The sequence below is a fragment of the Macrotis lagotis genome, chromosome 5 (genome assembly GCF_037893015.1).
Source record: "Macrotis lagotis isolate mMagLag1 chromosome 5, bilby.v1.9.chrom.fasta, whole genome shotgun sequence".
Taxonomy (NCBI): domain Eukaryota; kingdom Metazoa; phylum Chordata; class Mammalia; order Peramelemorphia; family Peramelidae; genus Macrotis; species Macrotis lagotis.
In genome coordinates, this window is record NC_133662.1 from 215,367,565 (window position 1) to 215,385,596 (window position 18,032).

At 41.4% G+C, this 18,032-nt stretch overlaps 1 protein-coding gene across 1 annotated transcript; it reads right to left on the minus strand.

The window, feature by feature from the left end:
- Window positions 1–12,852, minus strand: LOC141489473 (chitinase-3-like protein 1). The gene is made up of 10 exons (XM_074190075.1): window positions 12,828–12,852; window positions 10,635–10,839; window positions 10,300–10,356; window positions 8,310–8,475; window positions 7,413–7,537; window positions 6,693–6,816; window positions 6,413–6,592; window positions 5,732–5,848; window positions 1,358–1,493; window positions 1–552 (listed from the first exon to the last, which is right to left on the minus strand). The coding sequence occupies exons 1-10, from the start codon at window positions 12,850–12,852 to the stop codon at window positions 128–130; spliced, it is 1,560 nt and encodes a 519-aa protein (XP_074046176.1). The 3' UTR covers window positions 1–127.
- Between the last annotated feature and the right edge of the window lie 5,180 nt (window positions 12,853–18,032).

The window sequence follows — 18,032 nt, forward strand, 5'->3', positions numbered from 1 at the left end:
TTGGTTTAAAAAAAGGATAGCTCCTGTGCTTCATGACTGTGTCCTCTGCTCTAATAAGTAAGACTTGTCAAAGAGGCAGCTCCAGGCAGGTCCAAGGTTTTTTCCCTTATCTTTTCCTCTTCTTCATTTATGGAGAAGTAGTCTGGCTTGCAGTTTCAGGTAACGGTGTGGAAGTGGTAAAACTGTGAGAAGAGACAGTGTAGCCAACAGGGGAGCTACTCTCATCAGCAAGGAGAGGGGTGGGGTTATCAGGAGCCAGGGAAGTTGTCTTCAAGGTGTTGGTGGTCTGCGGAGGGAGGCTACCAATAGTTGGAATGGTGGTATTTTCAGGAGCTGAGGAGTTCTTCAGTAACTGGGTAATAAAGTCTGGCTTGAATGAATTCTGAATATTGGGTTCATAGGTAGGATTTAGGCTCTTCTCCAAAGTGTGGGAGGTGATATTAAGAAGTGATAGCATTTCTGGCACAGGAGAAATATTCCCTTCAGGGGCCAAAGTGGAAACGTCAAGAGGAATCTGGAACTTCTTTGAAGATGGAAAGCTTAAGTTGGAATCTAGGGGAAAAAAAAGCAAAAAGTGTTGGTCAAAAAAATAAAAATAAAGACAATTTTTAAATTTTTTTAAATACATAGTTGTTTGAAATCCTGTTTCTGAGCATCCTCCTTCCCAAAGCTCTCACCAAGCCTATTTAAGAATTTTCCCATTCCCCAGTACTTATCCTCTCACTCCAGGTCCATTAAAAACACCTCTAAACTGAGCTATGAATGACTCAGAAGGCATTATCCTAGTTTAAAAAACTCCCAGTTGTTCCATCCTTTGGGCTTAATCCATAACTATGGCCATTCTGACCATTCTCTCAACAAGGATCTTTTTGTCTTCATGAGTGAATTGGGTCCTTGCTCAAAGCATTCTGAAGGAGAAATCATTGAGCCCCGAATAGACACCTCCTGAGTCCCCCATGTTGGGCAGGGAGGGCACTGGACAAAAGGGGTCTCCAGTCAGAGTGGAAAAAGCCACAGTCTGAGAGTCAAAAAGCCTAGATTCTAGCCCCAGACCCTCTGGCTGAGTGTCTGAACTTAGGCAAGTACTTGACCCTTCTGGGCCTTGGTGTCCTCATCTCTAAAATGAGATGATGGAACTAAAATGAGCTCTAAGCTTCTTTCCAGATTCATCACCACCTTCTAACTCTTAGTCCCTCTCTTTCCCCCAAGTCAAAAACATCAGAGGAAACACAAGACCTTCTGCATGTATGCTACAAGACTCAGGTCAATAGACCTGGGTTTGTGGTGCTCTAGGGCCTGAACAGTAAGGGTACACATGGGCCCAGGTTCCTTTGCTTCCAGATGACATTTTACTTACCTCTGACATCCAGAATATGATATAATGTGTTCACAAGGGGGAAAGGGTCCAGCCCACAAAAAGAGCCTCTGAAGTCATCCAAATCCAGGGACCACACCATGGCTCCCCCAAAATTACTCTTTTTTATAAAAAATGCCTGTGAAAATAAATACTTATTAGCCAGCTTACTGTTCTGAATACCATCCAGTTGGGGTGCTATGGGAGGGAGAAGGAAAAAAGGAAATGCAACTTTTGACCTTTGGGAACCCCCAGGCTACTGGGAAGATAGCCCACACATGAGAATACTAAGAAAGTAGCCAGTGAGCCCAATTTTCCCCTTGTTACAAGGAGGAAGAGTGACCATGACCTTGAAGGCAATTTCAGTACTTATGAAAACCTTTCTTCTTCCACTTTTATGGGGTAAGAATATATTAAAGTATCTTTTCTTGCTTCCATCTTCTGAGGATAACTTTATAAAGTATTCTAAATGCATATACATACACACACACACACACACACACACACACACACACACACACACAGCTTTCTCTCCCCTGTGACCTTCACTGACTCCAAATATTTTTCTTAAATTCTAAAGTGAAAGTCAGCATGGCATAACAGATAGCTAAGGCAGGAAGACTTGGGTTCAAGTTCTATCTTCAAATCCAGGTGACCCACATATTGGTGGGTGGTCCTGAATAGATTACATAACTCTCTAAAATGGGAGGGTACTTCATATTTTAATAGAGAGCATATACCTCACTGGGAACTTCTTACAGCAATGAAGTAATGGGTCCAAGACAAGATAAAATACTAGAATCAGAAGACCCGATTGAAGTCTATTCCGGATCTTAGCATTAATTAGTAATATGATTTGGGCAAATTAACTCTCTGGGCTTCACTCCCCTGGTTGGTAAGGTTTTTTGGTGCAGTATGACATGGTGGGGGAAAACCCACTGGATGTGGAGTCAAACTGGGTTCATCCCTATCTGTGCTCTCTTGAGTGGAGTCGTGCTATCACTTAAGTTTTATGGGTACCCATTTCCTGCTCTGTACAATGGGATAAACTAGATGAATTAGATGCTCCCTGAGGTCCAGTCCAACTCTCGTTCTAGGATTCTGTGGTCCTGAAATCACCAAGATCCCTGCTAATGCTAAGAAACCTTTGTGTATGAAAAGCAGTCATACTCCAAAACCCTTTGCTCTCCTCACTCTATGCTTTCTCCCTCTCTTCATAGCTTCAGCCATGACCTGCAGGGGCACCTCCTAAATTATCATCAGTGCTCAACTTTCTTAAGGGTTTCAATCCTCCTCAATATCTTAGGGGGTTTCAATTGCCTCCTCACTGTCTCCATCCAAATATTTCACCTTAAACTCAATGTATCGGAAACCAAGTTCCACATCTCCACCTCCTTTCTTATAATAGTAACAATATTCTTTGTGCTAACCAGCTTGTAAATCTAATTTACTTCCTCCCTCAAAAATAGATGGGCCTTTGCAACAGGCAAAAACTGGTTGTTGCACAGGGCCAATCTCCAAATTCACCCTAGCCTGTTCTTTTCTCCATAGTTTATTCCTGATCCAGGTCACTGCCCACCTACATATCTCATCCCAGAGATAAATTCCAGTAGATGAACTGATGAAAAGATCAGCCAACTCCATGTCACAGTCCAAGACATTTTTCTCTAGTTTATCCTGAACAAATAACTAAACTGATTTCATTGGAACATTTATGAATCTTGATGAAAACACTCCACAATTTTTTGAGACCTGAGGCAATCAAAACAATATTGTCAACAGATGGAAACATCTGGAGTATAACACATATCACCAGTTAGAGAAAACCTTCCTTTATTTCAGCCTATAGAAACATCCTCCATGGGTACTATGTCATTCTTTGTATTTGTATCCCTGGAACCTAGTAGGCGTTTTGCACCTGGAAGGTATTTAATACATTCTTGCTGAGTGATTGGTTGACGATAGTGGCAAACACTTTTGGCAGACATCTCACTTCACAGCATTAATAACAACAGGGTCATTGAATTGAATTCTAGTTCTGTAGGTACATTAATTTATGACTCTTTTGATCTTAAAATAGGCATGAGGAATTTCTAGTTGAACAGGGACCTCGACAGCTGTGTTTTGCTGTACCAAATGAGCTTTTTTATAAATATATAAATATTTTATATATAGAAATATATTTATAAATATATATGATAAATATATATTTATAAAAATATATATATGTAAACAGAACAAAGTAGTGAGATCTTGTCATTAATCAAAGGTCTCTTATGTATAGTACCTAAAGATAAATTCCTACATAATTCTTAGGAGGAAGAAAGAAGGAGGAGGAGGAGGAAGAGGAGGAGGAGGAGATGACTCATTGGACTGAGGACTAGTTTGTATTTTTCTTGGTTTCATGGGTGACCAAGAAACATTCATTGTCTAAGGCCCAATCAGCCAATAAAAGACCACTATAAAATTACTTAGGCTGGTGGTCCTCAGACAGCCTTGCCAGCTTCCTAGAAACTCCCAAAGTTTAAAAGTTTAGATTTAATTCTAAAAGCAGTCAGGAAAAAGCTAGATGGCACAGGGACTAGATTGTTGAACCTAGAATAAAGAAGACCTGAGTTCCGATCTTGATTCAGATACATTCTAATTGTGAGATACTGGACAAATCATATAATCTCTCTCAGTTTCCATTTTCTTATCTGTAAAATGAGAATAACAGCACCTAGAGTGGTTGTGAGGGTTAAATGAGATAAGATGTATAAAGTATTTCGCAAACCTTAAAAATTCTTTCTAAATACTACCTGTAATTATTGTTAGCAGCAAGGAGGAAAGTTGTGCAACAAGATTCTTTTGGGGGGCAGCTAGGTGGTACAGTGGATAGAGCATCAGCCCTGGAGTCAGGAAAACCTGAGTTCAAATCCAGCCTCAGACACTTAATCATTGCCTAGCTGTGTGTCCTTGGGCAAGTCACTTAACCCCATTGCCTTAAATTTTTTTAAAAAAAGATTCTTTTGGAAGATTACTTTGGCCTTTACAATATTCATTCCAATGCGTCATTATGGCAAGCCATTGACCTAGGGTACATGTGTCCTTGGATTCTCAGTTCAAACTCTGCTGGGTATAGCTTTCGATAATATGGAATCTATACAGCATGATGAGGGACTATCATAGGCCTTAAGGGGGAGAGGAAAGCATATTTGAGTTAAGTACTTGTTTTAAACATAGTATTTAGACCCCTTAGCACAAATTAGCAGATCCAATCCTCTCCGTGGATTAGATAAGTAGGAGAGCAGATGTTCAAAAACCTGTAATGACTTCCCCTCTGCAAGGATAAAGCTGACAAGCTGAAGTTCACCATTTAAACCTTCCATAAAATAGCCCCAACCTTCATTTCAGATCTACTCCCCTATACCAGACCTCTGCTCCAGACAAAGTGGAGTATTTGAACATTCCATTTACATGCCTTCCTCTTAGATGTTGCTCCTCACCCTCTGCCTGCTTAGCCACAAACACCACAATTAACTTTCCTTTATTACAGAGAAAGATGTTGATGCAGTTGGGCTGAGATAGGTTGAGCCTCTGAATTTCAAGCTGACCAGGCTACAACATAGGTGCCTTCAACACATCACTGAACAAAGACTCTTCCATTGTTCTGAGAACACTGGGTGGATGGCCATGGTGCAAATGTTTTCCTTGAAGATAGAGGAAGATGACAATCCTTTTTCTTAGAGCACTCTAAGCCTAAAGGCAGGCATGTGTGAAAGCATGAATTCTGACAAGCCTATCTTTCACAGCCTCCTGGCTTTAAGCATTAGGTTCTCCCTTCCTCCTTCACTTCCCATCAGGTAGCTAGAGTCCTCCACAGCTGGCTGGTGGCCTGTGTACTACCCTCTTTCTATCTTCCCCACTCCTGTCCAACCTGTTCTCCCATCTATCTAATGTGGAAAAAATCAGATCTATTGATTTATGCTAAGGTGTGCATGATGAATAATAGTTTTATATGCTATGCCACAGTATTTACAACACCTTTTGCCCAGGAGTAACACCTTAACTCAAAGGACTGAGACTTGGTTTGAGGGGAGGGAAGGTCAGACATCAGTATTATGATTAAAACAATTGCTAACTTCCCAAAAAACTATAACACTAAAACTCACACATACTTCCTCTGTCTGTCTGTCTGTCTGTCTGTCTGTCTCTCTCTCTCTCTCTCTCTCTCTCTCTCTCTCTCTCTCTCACACACACACACACACACACACACACACACACATACCCCACTCTTAGAATTGAATTTTAAATGGAACTGGGAATATGGACCACATTGGACCCAGTTATGCATCAACAAGATGAAACTTTGAGAAGAAGGAAAAGTCAAGTCCTTACTTTGTAAGCAAAGCTATGGATATCATCATAGCCAACCCAACTGTTATTCTTGTAGGCATAGGGAACTTTTTGTGACTCCATCCATACTTGTATGGCGTCCTTGAGGAAGGGACAGATCTATCCGCAAAACATAGATAAGAAAAGAGTTTGTGAATGAAAGATATGGGCAGAGGTGATGGGAACAGAGAGAGGGAATATCTATGGGGTGCCTTCCCCAAGAAGTGAAGACTAACCAGATATATATGGCATGAGTTTAGTGGAGAGAAGGGAAACTCTTCAAAGGGTGAATAAGGATGTGTGTTGGAGTGGAGGGGAGGAGGAAGAGGGATGAACTGTAGATCTGCTCATTCTTCCAAGAGGCAGAGGTTAACTAGGAAGTAAGCCAGTAGTGAAAATCATAGCTTCCGTTTATATAGCACTTTAAGATTTACAAAACCTATCATTTCTGATCATCTTTACACACTGTGAGAAAAAAAAGGATGGATTTAGAAGGACCGATTTCTATTTCCTCCCCTCATCCCACTGATCATAGGGCAGAATGCATCATCTCCATTCCTACCCCCAACACTCACACATTGGGATTATCCCCAACATTCCCAAGTCTCAGACCTGCATCACCTCAACTGCTCTCCCAGAGACCATGCACACCCCACTCCCCCAGGGAATGTTTATCCCAATCACCTCATAATAAGCCCACATCCCAGATTCCTGGGTGAAATTCCCAGGGAATGCTGGTCCAAAAGCAGGAACCCCTACTCCTGTGGAGTTCAGGATGACAAAGGTTCGTCCATAGGCAGGTAATCCCATGATAAGCTTCTCAAGAGGAGCTCCCTTCATTTTCCATAGATTCATGGCAAAGGCCTGCAGAGATGAGAAGAGATTCCCACCCACTTTTTTGTTAGTAGGCTCCCCACCTTCCCTCTTCATAGAAGTGGGAACCAGCCCATGTCCACCTTCTTACACAATTTAACTGGTATTTTTGATTCCTTTCCCAATCCATTCCATACAGGGGGCTGTTGTGCCCAGTAACCACTTCCCAACTGCCATGGAAGTCATAAGTCAAGACACTGATATAGTCTAGAAACCTGGAAAGGAAAGTTATATAAGAACATGAAGATTCAGACAGTGGTTCTCATTCCAAAAAAAGTAGAAATTTTATCCCAAAGTTGCTCCTTTGCTGCTTTCTCCCAATCCATCCTGTGGACTGATGTATCTCACATTCTTTTTCTCCTCATCTTTCTATATGAAGTCCTCCTAGACTGATGGCTGCCTGCCTATGGAGCTCCCATATCTCTCCCATTACTCTGCACCTCGAAATACATTCCTTTTGTTGAGTAACCAATCTAAGCACCCAGTGATTTATCTTAATTTTACATTTTTAGTCCAACATTCTTTTGTGCCACAGTATACATCTTGGATTGTGTGTGTTGTCAGAAGGTAGAAACCAAGTCTATACCATTTGGATTATGGTGGTGACTATGGTGAATTTCAAGATGAACTCTGTGTCTTCTCACTGTGCTGGGAAAGCTTTGCCTATGTGGATGATAAATCTCCCTTCCTCCTCAACTCTATACATATTCATACTAGGGGCAGGCTAGAAACTTCACTGCCTGACCGGGTTCAACAATCCTCCCCAGCCACTCCAATACCCTGATTCCAACTAGGGCCACTGTTTACTCACCTTGAAATGGTTGGCACATCATAGGCTTTATTGATGATGTTGGGGTCACCAGACACAGCTGCAGTGATCAACAGTCTGCTTCGATCAGTGGTCTGGGCCTCATTACGGAAGGCAAACAGGAGTTCCTAGAGAGAGTAACAGAGAGGCAAGTGGAGGGAGGAAAGTAAAGAGAAGGGAGCTAGAGAGAAGGGCAAGATGGAGAGAAGCAAGGCAGAGAAAACAATAAAGAGGAGACAAGGGAGAAGAAAAGGAGAGAAAGAGAGAGAGAGAGAGAGAGAGAGAGAGAGAGAGAGAGAGAGAGAGAGAGAGAAGGAAGGGAAAGAAAAAGAGGGAAGGAGAAAAAAGAGAAAAAGAGAGGGAAGGAGAGATACAGAGACAGAGAGGGAAGGAGGAAGGAAGAGAGAGCAGAGAGATGGAGAAAAAGACAGAGGGAGGTAGGGAGAGAAGGAGGAAGAGGGGAAAGAGAGAGAGAAAAAGAGGGAGAGAGGAAGAAAAGAGGGAAAGAGGGAGAGGAAAAGAAAAACAGAGACAGAGACAGAAAAAGACAGAAGAGAGAGAGAGAGAGAGAGAGAGAGAGAGAGAGAGAGAGAGAGAGAGGCAAACAGAGAAGTAGTAAAGAAAAGAGAGGCAAGAGGGAGAAAGTATCAGAGAAAAAGGCAAAGGGAGGCAGACAAGGAAAAGAGAAAGTATTAGTGAAGGGGAGAGAGAGGAAACAAAAACAGAACAGGGACGACTCCTGCCCAACAGGTCCCACCCCACTTCTTTCAAGTATCTTAAGTATTTATAGTATTTTATTTGTTGCCAGAAAAACTACCATTCCTGTCTCCCCTATAATGGGAAGGAGGGAACTGGCTCAGTAGTCTCCCCTCCCTTCTAGCCCCAACAGAGTGACTTTACTTGAATCAAGAAGGTGAATCGATCACGATCCTGTAAGGGACTGCTCCTAAATGTGGGGTACTGGAAGAAAAGGTCAAGACCATCAAAGCCATGTTTCCGGAGGAAGGCTATTACAGAGTAAATGAAGGTTTCTCGGGTCTTGAATGAGGAGAGCATCGTGGTGAATCTGTGAAGACATAGGAATCAGGAAGGCACCATCCCACAGGGAATGCTGGGCTGAACTTCAGAGAAGTACTAAACTGATGGTGCCTACTGGATTGGGCAAAGGTTCAAGAAGGCAAGGCTAGAAACTTAAAAAAACAAACAGTGGTTTTCTTTTTGTTTTCCTGAGAATTTCTGGGCCCCAGCCCCAATGCCAGTGGGAAGATATTTTTAAAATCCTGGGTCCCCATCCCAGGAAGGATGGATCAAAAAAAATTATGACTCTAGAGCAAAACTCAGAGGCTATCTACTCCAATCTCTTCTTATTACAGATGAGGAAACTGAGACCCAGGTAGGATTTGAACTCGGTCCTCTGGCTCCAGAATCAGGACTCTCTGCACTATACTAGACTGCCTCCCAACCAGAAAACAATGACATTTCATATTCACATGGCCTTCGGAGGTTTATAGAACCCTCTGCTCATGATAGTAGAGAGTATTATAATCTTCATTTTACAGGTAGGGAAACTGAGGTTCAAATAGGTTCAGTGGATTACCCAAGGTGTCACAGCTAGTCAGAGCTCAGACTCAAAGCTAAGTCTCCTGACTCCAAATCTACCACTCTAGTCATGTCACCAAGAATTAATGTACAAATAAAGGCAAAAAGCAATCTCTGATCTCAAGAACCTTACAGTCTAGTGAAGAAGATAACATACAAACAACTATATATAAATAAGATATATAGCTATAGATTTTACACATACACACACACACACACACACACACGATAAATAATTGGGGACAATTCATAGAGGGAAGACACTGGCATTAAGGAACCTGGTAAGGTGGGATTTTAGCAGGACCTGAAAGGAAACCAGGGAAGCCAGGTGGGTAGAAACAAGGGAGAGAAATCCAGAAATGGGGCACAGTCAGTGAAAATACTCTTGAGTCTGGAAATAGAGTTTTTGTGCAAGAATCAGCCAGGAGGTCAACGTGAGTGGATTAGAGAGTACATAGTGAAAAGTGGGGGTGGGGGGAGAAGCTGTGTGGAAGATTCAAAAGGAAGGGGAATCAGGCTATGAAGGGCTTTATATTTGATCCTGGAGGTGATAGAGAAACAGTAGAGCATTGAAAGAGGTGACATGGATAGCCCCTCACTTTAGGAAGATCCATCTTGAAAACTGAGTGAAGGATGGATTGGAGCAAGGAGGTAGTTGAGATGGGGGATTGACCGATAGATTATTGTCAAAAATACAGGTGTGAAATGTGGAGAGCTTGAACTGGGTTAGTGGCAGTCTATTGGCTCTCTTAGGGGATATGGAATGGACCAGGGGGCTTCCAAATGAAGGCAATATAGGTCAAGATATTTTCTTATAAGTCTTAGAGAATCACTTAGGGAACTAAGAGGTTAAGCATCTTGCTCATCATCATCATCACATAGCTGTTATGGATGTGAGAAGAAATTTCAATCTGAGCCTGTTGGCTCCAAAAGTGGTTGTCCATCCACTAGCCCCACTGCTTCTTACTGACTTTTACTAGTATTACTATTAATCATAACAATTACAACAATAATAAGGATTTCTATCCACAAGGGGCACCACAAAAAGCCAGTGGGAAGAGACCCCTTTGAATAAATAAGGCCACTGAGTCATGTAATTTTCCTAATTGTAGGACCAACTTGAGTCCCAGCCTCAGTGGACCTAGATTACAGCCAAGTCCTCACTGGCATAGCTTCTCATGTACACAGCAGCTGCTCCACCAGCTCTCAGGTTCTAATTTGATTCTAGTCACCCTATTCACCCATCTCCATCCTTCCTCAACCCAAAGAGGCAATGACTTAACATCCCTACCTGGTTGTGCCAAAGTTCCAACCCCCAATGGCCAGCAGTATTTGTAGCTCATTATTTCTGTTTTAGGGGAAAAGAAGATAGAGAGAATTACATCCCATTCTTAATTATCTGCCATCACAGCGATAAAACAAAGACTTAAACCCAGTTCTCCTGACTCCCTTCTGAAAAGAATTAAAAAAACAAGCAAATTCCAAAACATTTGCTTTTCTGATATTAAGCTATCTTTGACCCTCTTTCTAGTTGTATTTATAAATACAATAAATATAAATAAATAAATTCCAAGGAAAGGGAAGAATATAGGGGTTATGGCTGCCTCACACAGAAGGATGTCTGACCTTTCCTTGAGCATTCTAAGCTGTGGGTAGATTTCCTCTTCATCATTTCTTTCTCTGGGGATAATCTTGTTGTGCTGCATTGATGCAAAGGCATATACCAGGTGGGTGCAGAGAAAAGGGTCCAGGTCCTCGGGGAAGATAGAGGCAGGTTGTGGGCGGTACTGAGCCCAGCTAGTGAAGTAGCACACCAGTTTGAAGGCTGTACCTGCAAGGGAAAGGAGGCATCACTGGGGGAGGAACTAAGGGATGGCCTCTCCAAAGGGGGCAAGACACATCCTCAGATAGCCAAGTCACCAGGTAGACTCAGACCCTTTTAGACATGGGTGAGATGGTAGAAGGTGACCAATTCAGAATCTCACTTTACAGCTGAGGACATTAAGTCTAAGAGAGTTGAAAAGGCTTAGTTCAGACAAGTAGGACTTGAAAGACAAAGTCAGGATTTGAACCGCACTACTCTGACTCCAAATCCTTTGAATTTCCCACCCTGCCCTCTACTTAATGAGAAGGGTCCAGTCACCATGGATTTTCCAGGACTTCTTGTGTCTAGTCAGTTGTACCCAGAATGAGAAGAGTGGGATTGATGGTCTGTGTTTTCTCAACCCCTGAGGTCCCCCAAGCTGGGATACTCTTTCTCCATTAAAATGAGAGGAAATATGCCTCCCCTCCCCAAGAAAGACATTACAAGTTTAGAGAGTTTGTCAGTGTGTGAGGGGGATTGAAGGGTGGGGTGGGATAGTGTGGTGAAGGGGAAAGATTGTGCTGTATCCTTACCCAGTTGGAATTGGAGCAAGAGAATCAAACCTGCAGGAGAAACAGGAAAATATTTTACAGACAAACACAAACACACACACACACACACACACACACACACACACACACACACACACACACACACACACACACACTATTGTTAGCTAAGGAGGCAAACAACCTGGCTACTTCCCACATGCATGATCCTCACCTCTGCAGACCTAGCTTTCTCAGGACATGAGTTCAACAGTTACTAGCTGTGTGACCCTGGGCAAGTGACTTAACCCTGAATGTCTCACATGCAGGGCTATCTCCAGTCATCCTGATTCTTACCTGGCCACTGGACCCAGATAGCTCCGGGGGAGAAAGTGAGACTGGTGACTTAGCACAGCACCCTCACTCAAATCTAATTTATGTGCTGGTCATGGCAGCATCTCCCTGATATCATGATCTTCCTCAAGAATGAAGGACAAACATCATCATCATTAGATAACAATTGTCATCATTATCATAATAGCTAACAAATCCATTGTTGTTGCTCAGTCATTTCAGGAATATCCAACTCTTTGTGACTTTACTTGGAGTTTTCTTGGCAGATACCAAAGTGGTTTGCCATTTCCTTCTCCAGATGAAGAAACTAAGACAAATAGGGTTTAAGTGACTTGCTCAAGGTCACACAACTAGTAAGTAGCTGAGACTAGATTTGAACTCAGGTCTTCCTGACTCTAGGGTCAGCAGTCTATTCACTGTAACACCTAACTGCCCCAATAACAAGAACTTTCAAACATACGTGTATATACATTCATACATACATACATACATATAAATAAGTCCCTTAAAGCTCTAAAGCTATGAATCTGGTATTATTTCTAAACTTATATCTAAATCTATATGCAAACAGAAATGCAGATGAGTATGCATACATGCATGAATACATATGGTAGGCATGAATGTGCCCATACTCAAAATACAAAGAAGTGTACATAATCAGAATATCCCCTTCAAACTGCTGTACAACATATGGACAAAAATAACAAAAAAATAACTGACACTTATGTGGCATTTTAAGGTTTGCAAACAAAGTCAATTCAATTATACAATCATTATCTCATCTTGGTCTCCCAACAATTATAAATACCCATGAAGGTAGGAGTATAAATGTCATTATTCCCCTTTTGTAGATGAAGAAAGTCCTGAGAAGATGGTGTGATGTGGCCAAACTCCCACAAGTAGGAATCCTCTACACAAATACAAATGTGCGCACACACACACACACACACACACACACACACACACACACACACACTTGAACAGATACAGGGGACACTTTTCAGAATAACCAGTAGGAATTCCATAGTCTAAACTTCTTAAAGATCCTCTATCCATTGACCTGAGGACAGGGGGGAAATGGGGGCTGGGAAATGTGGAGCTGGACAAACTCACCAGTCCAGAGAAGCAGTCTCGCCATTTTGTCAACCCTTGAGCTGTGAAGCCAAAGTGTGGAGTCGATTTTTATGACCCCCTGGTTGCTTACCTTCAAAGGGCAGACCAACCCCAAGCTCAGTCTTGTGCCAGTTGCTGGTGATTCATGGGCCCCTGTCACTAGTTGCAGGAACACGTTGCCCCAGAGCCACAGTGTTCTCAGAGCCTCCTGGCATCCCTACATAGCATAGCCCACCTGCAGATTCTAAAGCAAAGGAACTGTCAACATAGGACTGAGATTCTCAGGCTTTTGAACTCCTTCCAGTCTCTAAACTTCCCCCTCTTTGGTACTAAATCCTTGCCCCAGAGCAGCTAGGTGGCGCAGTGGATAGAGCACTGGCCCTGGAGTCAGGAGTCCCTGAGTTCAAATCTGGCCTCAGACACTTAATAATTACCTAGCTGTGTGGCCTTGGGCAAGCCACTTTACCCCATTTGCCTTGCAAAAACCTTAAAAAAAAAAAGACTAAATCCTTGCCCTCTTCTACCACCAAGATCATATCACAGATTTTAGAACCAGAAGGGACCTTAGTGGAATCTAGTCAAAACCCTCATTTTAAGGAAAGAGTAGGGCAGTTAGAGCCTTGCCCAAAGTCCCTTCAGCCCCCATCTTTGACACTCAGTCTCTTATTCTTCCCATACTCAGGCTTGCTTTCTTTGGTTGAATGTGAAATCTTTGAGAATAGGTACTGTGTTTTTTTCTTTGTGTGTTTCTACAGAGACTGAAGTAGAGAGGTGGTACAGATAAGAGTAGTGGTCCTGGAGTCAGAAAACTTATTAGCTATGAGACCCTGGTGAGTTACTTAACCTGTATTTATCTGTAAAATGGGAATAATCAGAGCATCTAATTTTCACAGATTTGTTCTAAGGATATACCAAGACATTTGCAAAACTTTTAAAAAACATAATGTTAACTATTAATATTATTAGAACAGTGTTTGGAACAGGGTAAACTTTGTTAAATTGCTTGTTCATTGACTCACTGGGAGTCACTTCCAATATCCAGCACTTATCTCTCATTCCTACTCATCCTCTCCTCCCTGGAAAATATAGAACATAAAAGCACAGCACTAAAGATGCCTAGACAGACTTTCTCAGCCCTATTCAGTTCTCTTCATTGATATTTAGGACACTTTTTTGAGACTTGCCTATTCCTTCCTTAGTTTCTCCTTCCCTCTTCCCTTCCCCAGCTGCCCTGACCCAATTTCAATCATGCCTCATGTTTTTCCTATACACAAAGATCAAGAAATTTCAAAATATCTGTTGAGCAATGAAAGTCTGAAGACATCCCTACACATTTTAACAACACTTCTAACACCTGCTATTAAATATATTTTGGTTTCCCTTATTCATGAAATACCTTAATTTTTTTCCAATTAGCAAGAATTTTTTTTTCTTCTATCTCATCAGCTCTCTTCTCCTCTAGGTGGGAAAGGGGAACAACAAATATAGTCAAACAAAACAAATTTCCACACTGACCAAGTCCAAAAGTGTCTTATTCTGTATCATGAGCTCTTCTTCTGAGTTAGATGGGTTACATTCTTCATTAATCCTCTGGTTGTTCATTACATCAGAATTGGTCATTTTTACCTTGCTGCTGCCCTACTATGAATTGTTTTCCTAGGTATTCTCTCTTCACTCTGCGTTAGTTCATACAAGTCTTTCCAGGTTTCTGTAAAACCATCTTCCTCCATTTTGTATATTGCAATAGTATTCCATTAATTGATAGGTCCTTAGTTTCCAGGGTTGTTTTGGGGTTTTGCCACCAAAAAAAAAAGCTGTTACAATTTTTTTATATATGTTTTTAATCTTTTGGGGTGTAGGGTCTAATAGATTAGTCTAATAGAAACAGTCCACTTCAGGCCTAGTTTCAAATTGCTTTCTAGAAAGGCTGGACCAATTCACAGTTCTACCTACAGTGCTTCAATATGCCTATTTTCCCAAAGTTCATCCAACATTTTTTTTAGTTAACTGGAAAAATCAGAGTTGCTTTAATTTTCATTTTTCTAATAGTAGATTGGAACAATTTTCCATATAGCTATAAACAGGTTGAATTTCTTCCCTTGAGGAATATCCTTGACCATTCTTTTGTTTTTACATTTTAACATTTTGTTTTCCAATTATAAACAATAGTAATATGTACCCATCATTTTTTGCAAGGCTCTGAATTCTATACCTTTCCCCCCTCCTCCCTTCCCTCCCTCCCCCACAGAAGGCTGACAGTCTCTACATTGTTTCCATGCCATACATTGATATAAATTGAATGTTATATGAGTAAATATAAGAATAAACATAACCCCCTCCCCCCTCCAAGAAGATGGGAAACCTCAAGAATAGAGAAAAAAAATTGTACTTCAGTCTGTGTTTAGATTCCAATGGCTCTGTCTCTGGGGTGAGTTGCTTTCTTTATTGCTTCAATATTTTTCCCACAGTTACTATTACTAGCTGTATTTACCTCCACTCTATTTCTCCCCACTCTCATTTATTTTGTTCTCTATCTCCTTTCATCCTGGCCCTGTCCCAAAGCGTGTTGAATCTGAGTACCCTCTCCCTTGATCTTCCCTCTCTTCTATCATCTATCCCTCCTTCCCTCCTCAATCCTTCTCCAGGGCAAGACAGATTTCCTCACCTTATTAAGTGTGTATGTCATTTCCTCCCTAAGCCATTTCCGATGAGAATGAAGGCTCACTCATTCACCCTTGCCTTCCCCCCGCCTTCACTCCACTGAAAAAGTTTTTTCTTGACTCTTATGTGAAATCTCTCAGCTTCATCTCCTTTTCCTTCCTCCCAGTACTTTTCCCCATCACCCACTGACTCCATCCCTTTACCACATCATACCATTATATTCTGCTCCTTCCTATGTCCTGTCTATATCTGCTTCTTCTAACAGTTTTTACAAATGAGAAAATTCATATATCTTCTTCCCGTGCAGGAATACAAACAGTTCAACATCATCAAGTTCCTCATAGTTAGTCCCTCTCTTCCACTCCCTCTATGGTTCACCCGTCCTGTACTTGGAGATCAAACTTTCTGTTCAGCTCTAAATCTTGACCATTTTTTAGCCATTTATATCACTACTTGCCTTGGCTATTATAACTTTTTTTGACCCCATCTCAATGAGATATTTGCCCATTTCAGCATCTTTCCCATCATCCATAAACCCTCAATGATCAGCAATAACATTTTCAAATTCTCTCTCAAGACTAATACCTGTCTCCGAGTCTAACAATGAACCTATTGAGGACCAATTTAGCATATCTTTACTTGAGTTCTCATTCTAGATTCCCCAATTTTGTTGTTTCTCCATCTAAAGATTTTCCTTGGTAGAGGAAAAATTGCCTTTCATTCATCCTATTCTCTTTTCATCCATTCCAATCTTGGTTTTAGGCCCTATCTGGATCTTCTAGTTATGCACTTTTTAATAACATAAGCATTTACCATAGATAGAAGTTCCTGCCTGGCTTTAGCCTTCCTGATACCACTCTTCTAATAATTTTTACAACTCCTCTTCAAGCAATGGGACCCTCACTAATCTTCCTAAAAATGATTATATTTTCACCAAATCAAGAGTACAAATCAGACAACACAGTTTTCCTTTACTCTTTTGCAAATTCAAGGAGGAAGTGGTCATTTCTACATCATCCTCTAATTTCATGGGTTCCCATTATTTTCTCAACCTTAATTTCTTGTTCACCTTTTGGGGATCAAGAGGACTTGAGCCCAAATCCGATCTCAGACACTTAATTGCCTAGCTGTGTGACCTTGGGCAAGCCACTTCACTGCATTCACATTGCCTTAAAATTTTTTTTTGAAATTCTCTCACCTTTCATAGGATGAAATTATTACAACAGGCCTGAAGTATATTAGCTACTGGTTTTTGGTAGCTATGCCTAGATAATTGAAGTCCAAAACCCAATTATATACCTTTGTTCAAGGTATAGATTTGTTCCCAAATTCATCTAGCTATTTTTTTTCTGTCGAGGTGGCTCTGTAGCATGCTGACAAATCACTTAATGATCTTCACCTAAATAAACCTCTTGTATGCCCCCTCTGGCTCTGGACTTCTTTTATGAGTATACCTTCTTAATATATAATGTTACTTTATCCCATCTTTTACCTATGTGAGTTTTGAATAACATGGATCCAAAAAAGTATAGGCAGGTGAACAGAGGATTTAGAACACTGAGTCTTCAGTGAGAAAGACCCAAGTTAGAATTTGGTCTCAGATGTTAACTGTGATTCTGGGCAAGTCATTTGCTTCAGTTTCCCCAACTGTAAAAAAAAAAAAAATTATCCGAGGTGAAATTTGATCTAGGATTGTCAATTTATCTTGTCTACAATGTGCATTATTTGCACATAGACTTTGTTTTCCTACAGGTTCATTCCTTGGCTTTTGACTTTGAACTTGGAATATCACTTCCCTAAGGCCACTTTCTGCCCAAAGCTTTTCAGTTTAACATTTTTTCAATTTGATTTCCAAGACACAAGACAAAAATATTGCCAGCCATGCTGAAAATCAAGGGCTGTCTTAAGACAAAAAAATTATTTGAGGGCAGTGGCCAGACTTGGGGGCTGATTTTTGAGATGGACTTTAATTCTGGCTGCTAGTGGGGCACTCCATGACACCCCTATACTGGGAGAGAAGGTAGCTCTCGCTATAGCATTTGTGAGTGCAGACTTTCAGTGCCAAGAGACTTCACAGGCAGCCAAGAGAAATTATTTCAACTTGATCTGGGGCTGCAGCCAAGGTCACGGTCAACTGAGGTAAATAAAAGTCCCAAAACTTACAAGGAAGTGAAGAGTATGTCCCTCCTGTTCATACCCAAGAGCTCATGAAGACCCAGAAAAAGGGCTAAACCCATTGTTTCCAGTGACCAAATGTAGGGCTATTAATATATATGTATGTGTATATATACAGTCATTGTTTGGCTTTCTAGTGTGTAATGTGCAGGTGTGTTGGAGCCAAGAGGGGACAGGAAGCAGCCAGTGTGGCCTCTCCTGTCAGTATGGAGGGAATGCAGGGTCTAAGGCCCCTGACAAGGTTTCTGGAGCCTTCCACTATGTTCTGATGTCCTGGAGCTAGCTCATTGTCATCCATTTGTCTCCCCTGCTAAGTCAAGCTCCCTGAAGGCAAGCTCATCTTTTGCCTCCTTATTGAATCCCCAGGCT

Excerpts from the sequence above, each read along its gene's own strand:
- LOC141489473 (XM_074190075.1), bottom strand. The coding sequence starts at position 12,852 with ATGGCGAGACTGCTTCTCTGGACTG. Across the intron at positions 6,593-6,692 it reads AAAAATACCAGTTAAATTGT|GCCTTTGCCATGAATCTATG; the intron begins GTAAGAAGGTGG and ends TCATCTCTGCAG. Across the intron at positions 1,494-5,731 it reads TCCATAGCTTTGCTTACAAA|GCATTTTTTATAAAAAAGAG; the intron begins GTAAGGACTTGA and ends TTATTTTCACAG.